General features: G+C 57.3%; 1 protein-coding gene across 1 annotated transcript; it reads left to right on the top strand.

Annotated features, from left to right (window-relative positions):
* Positions 1-250: 250 nt before the first annotated feature.
* Positions 251-2755, top strand: GMORB2_1305 (Ras GTPase-activating-like protein IQGAP2/3; the record flags this gene model as incomplete). The annotated part of the gene is made up of 3 exons (XM_035463287.1): positions 251-374; positions 472-2448; positions 2595-2755. 3 exons carry the CDS (start codon positions 251-253, stop codon positions 2753-2755), a joined length of 2262 nt encoding a protein of 753 aa, XP_035324711.1.
* Positions 2756-2888: the final 133 nt, after the last annotated feature.

Here is a 2888-nt window from a genome sequence, read left to right as displayed (position 1 = left end):
CCCCCCCCCCCCCCCCTTCCCCGCCCCCCCGACTGAGAGAGGGACTCATTTGTGTGAAAGAGTAACCTGAACACCAACACCATTCACACCATACACAAACACCATATAGCAGCAACCCGGCGACCCTAAAAAAGGGACCGCCGTGGTGCCCCGGATGGCTCAATCCGCAATGTCGGTCAAGCTTCAAAACCACTCGCGAGATTCCCTGGGGTCTTCGTCGTCAGGGAACCATCTGTCGCGCCAAAACACAATGTCGTCTTCCTACGATGGCTCGCGCTCGGTGCGCCAGTCTAAGCGGTACTCCATGTCTGCTCTCTACATGTCCATGTCGGCAAATGAGGGAGAGCTCCAGATTGAAGATGAGCTAGCCAAAGGTATGTTCTGCGCACTGCTCGCATCTTCATCAGCCATCACCACCATCGTCTCTCTCCCCCTCCCCCATCACTGACATTTGGCTTCCTTCATGTACAGCCCAGAAAACCCTTCGCGATCTCAAGTCTAGCATCTCGTCCCAGTCCAAGAAGAACTTCGTCCTCGAAAAGGATGTCCGCTACCTCGACTCCCGCATCGCCCTGCTGATCCAGAACCGTATGGCCCTGGAGGAGCAAAACGAGGTGGCTAGCCATCTCGAGGATGCTACCGACATGCAAGAGGGCTTCTTCCCCAACGACGACAAGACGCAGAAATACGGAAACCTCATGTTCCTCCTCCAGTCCGAGCCGAGGCACATCGCTCACCTTTGCAGGCTCGTGTCCATGGCCGAGATCGACTCGCTCCTCCAGACGGTCATGTTCACTATCTACGGAAACCAGTACGAGAGCCGAGAGGAGCACCTGCTCCTGACCATGTTCCAGTCGGTCCTCACCTACCAGTTTGACAACACGACCGACTACTCATCGCTGCTGCGGGCCAACACGCCCGTGTCGCGCATGATGACGACGTACACGCGCCGAGGTCCCGGACAGAGCTTCCTCAAGACCGTCCTGGCCGAGCGTATCGACAGCCTGATCCAGCTGCGCGACCTGGACCTCGAGATCAATCCTCTCAAGGTCTACCAGCGCATGGTGGAGCAGATTGAGGAGGACACGGGCAAGGCCCCGCCCAACCTGCCCAAGGGCATCACGGCCGAGCAGGCGGCAGAGAACCCTCAGGTCCAGGCCATTATCGAGCCGCGCCTGACGATGCTGACCGAGATCGCCAACGGCTTCCTCAACACCATCATCGAGGGACTCGACGAGGCGCCCTACGGTATCAGGTGGATCTGTAAGCAGATCAGGAGCCTGACCAAGCGCAAGTACCCAGACGCCAACGACCAGGCCATCTGCACCCTGATTGGTGGTTTCTTCTTCCTCCGCTTCATCAACCCGGCCATTGTCACGCCAAAGTCGTACATGCTCATCGATGGCGTCCCCGCCGAGAAGCCGCGTCGCACCTTGACGTACATTGCCAAGATGTTGCAGAACCTGGCCAACAAGCCGTCGTACGCCAAGGAGCCGTACATGGCCAAGCTGCAGCCGTTTATCCAGTCCAACAAGGACCGCCTCAACCGCTTCCTGCTCGACCTCTGCGAGGTGCAGGACTTTTACGAGAGCCTCGAGATGGACAACTACGTGGCCCTCTCCAAGAAGGATCTCGAGCTCGACATCACGCTCAACGAGATCTACGCCATGCACGGCCTGATTGAGAAGCATCAGGGCGAGATATGCAAGGATGAGAACTCGCACCTGGCCACCATCATGTCGGAGCTGGGGGCCGCTCCGCCCCAGGTCCCCCGCAAGGAGAACAGGGTCATCAACCTGCCTCTGTTTAGCCGGTGGGAGACGGCCATTGACGACCTGACGTCCGCCCTGGACATTACGCAGGAGGAGGTCTATTTTATGGAGGCCAAGTCGATATTTGTGCAGATCATGCGTTCGATATCGGCGGGCAGCCCCGTGGCCCGTCGACCGCTCCGGCTGGAACGCGTGGCCGATGCGGCCGCGACGTCGCGCAACGACGCCGTCATGGTGCGCAAGGGCATCAGGGCCATGGAGCTCCTCTCCCAGCTGCAGGAGCTGGGCGTCATCGATAAGAACGATCAATTCGGCCTCCTGCGCGACGAGGTGGAGCAGGAGCTGCAGCACCTGGGCTCGCTCAAGGACGGCGTCCTGGTCGAGACGGTCAAGCTCAACGAGGTCTACAAGACGATCCGCGACCACAACACCTACCTCGTCGGCCAGCTCGAGACGTACAAGAGCTACCTGCACAATGTCCGCTCGCAGTCCGAGGGCACCAAGCGTAAGCAGCAGAAGCAGCAGGTGCTGGGCCCGTACAAGTTCACCCACCAACAGCTTGAGAAGGAGGGCGTCATCCAGAAAAGCAATGTGCCCGATAACCGGAGGGCCAATATCTATTTCAACTTCACCAGTCCACTCCCCGGGACTTTTGTCATTTCTCTACATTACAAGGGTGAGGTTTCCTCTCTTTTTTCTTTTTCTTTTTTCTCTCTCTTCTTTCTAGCCTACCCCCTCCTCTCTCTCTCTCCTCTTCTCTCTCTTCATCTTTCCCTTCTCCTTGATACTACCATGTACGTCTTACTGACTCTTGACATACAGGTCGCAACCGTGGTCTTCTCGAGCTCGATCTCAAGCTAGACGACCTTCTCGAGATGCAAAAGGACAACCAAGACGAGCTTGACCTCGAATATGTCCAGTTCAACGTTCCTAAGGTACTTGCCCTCCTTAACAAGCGTTTTGCCAGGAAGAAAGGCTGGTAGATGATTCTACTTTCCACTCTCCCTACTCTTCTTTTTCTCTCTCATTCTCCCATCCCCTTTTCTCCCTCCTTCCCTCCCTCCCTCCCCCTCTCTCTTCCTCCCTCTCCCTCCCTCTCCCTCTCCCTCCCTCTCC

The sequence above is a fragment of the Geosmithia morbida genome, assembly GCF_012550715.1.
Source record: "Geosmithia morbida isolate 1262 chromosome Unknown scaffold_1, whole genome shotgun sequence".
NCBI lineage: Eukaryota > Fungi > Ascomycota > Sordariomycetes > Hypocreales > Bionectriaceae > Geosmithia > Geosmithia morbida.
The sequence above is the reverse complement of the archived record's forward strand: the minus strand, read 5'-3'. Positions and strand labels throughout refer to the sequence as shown.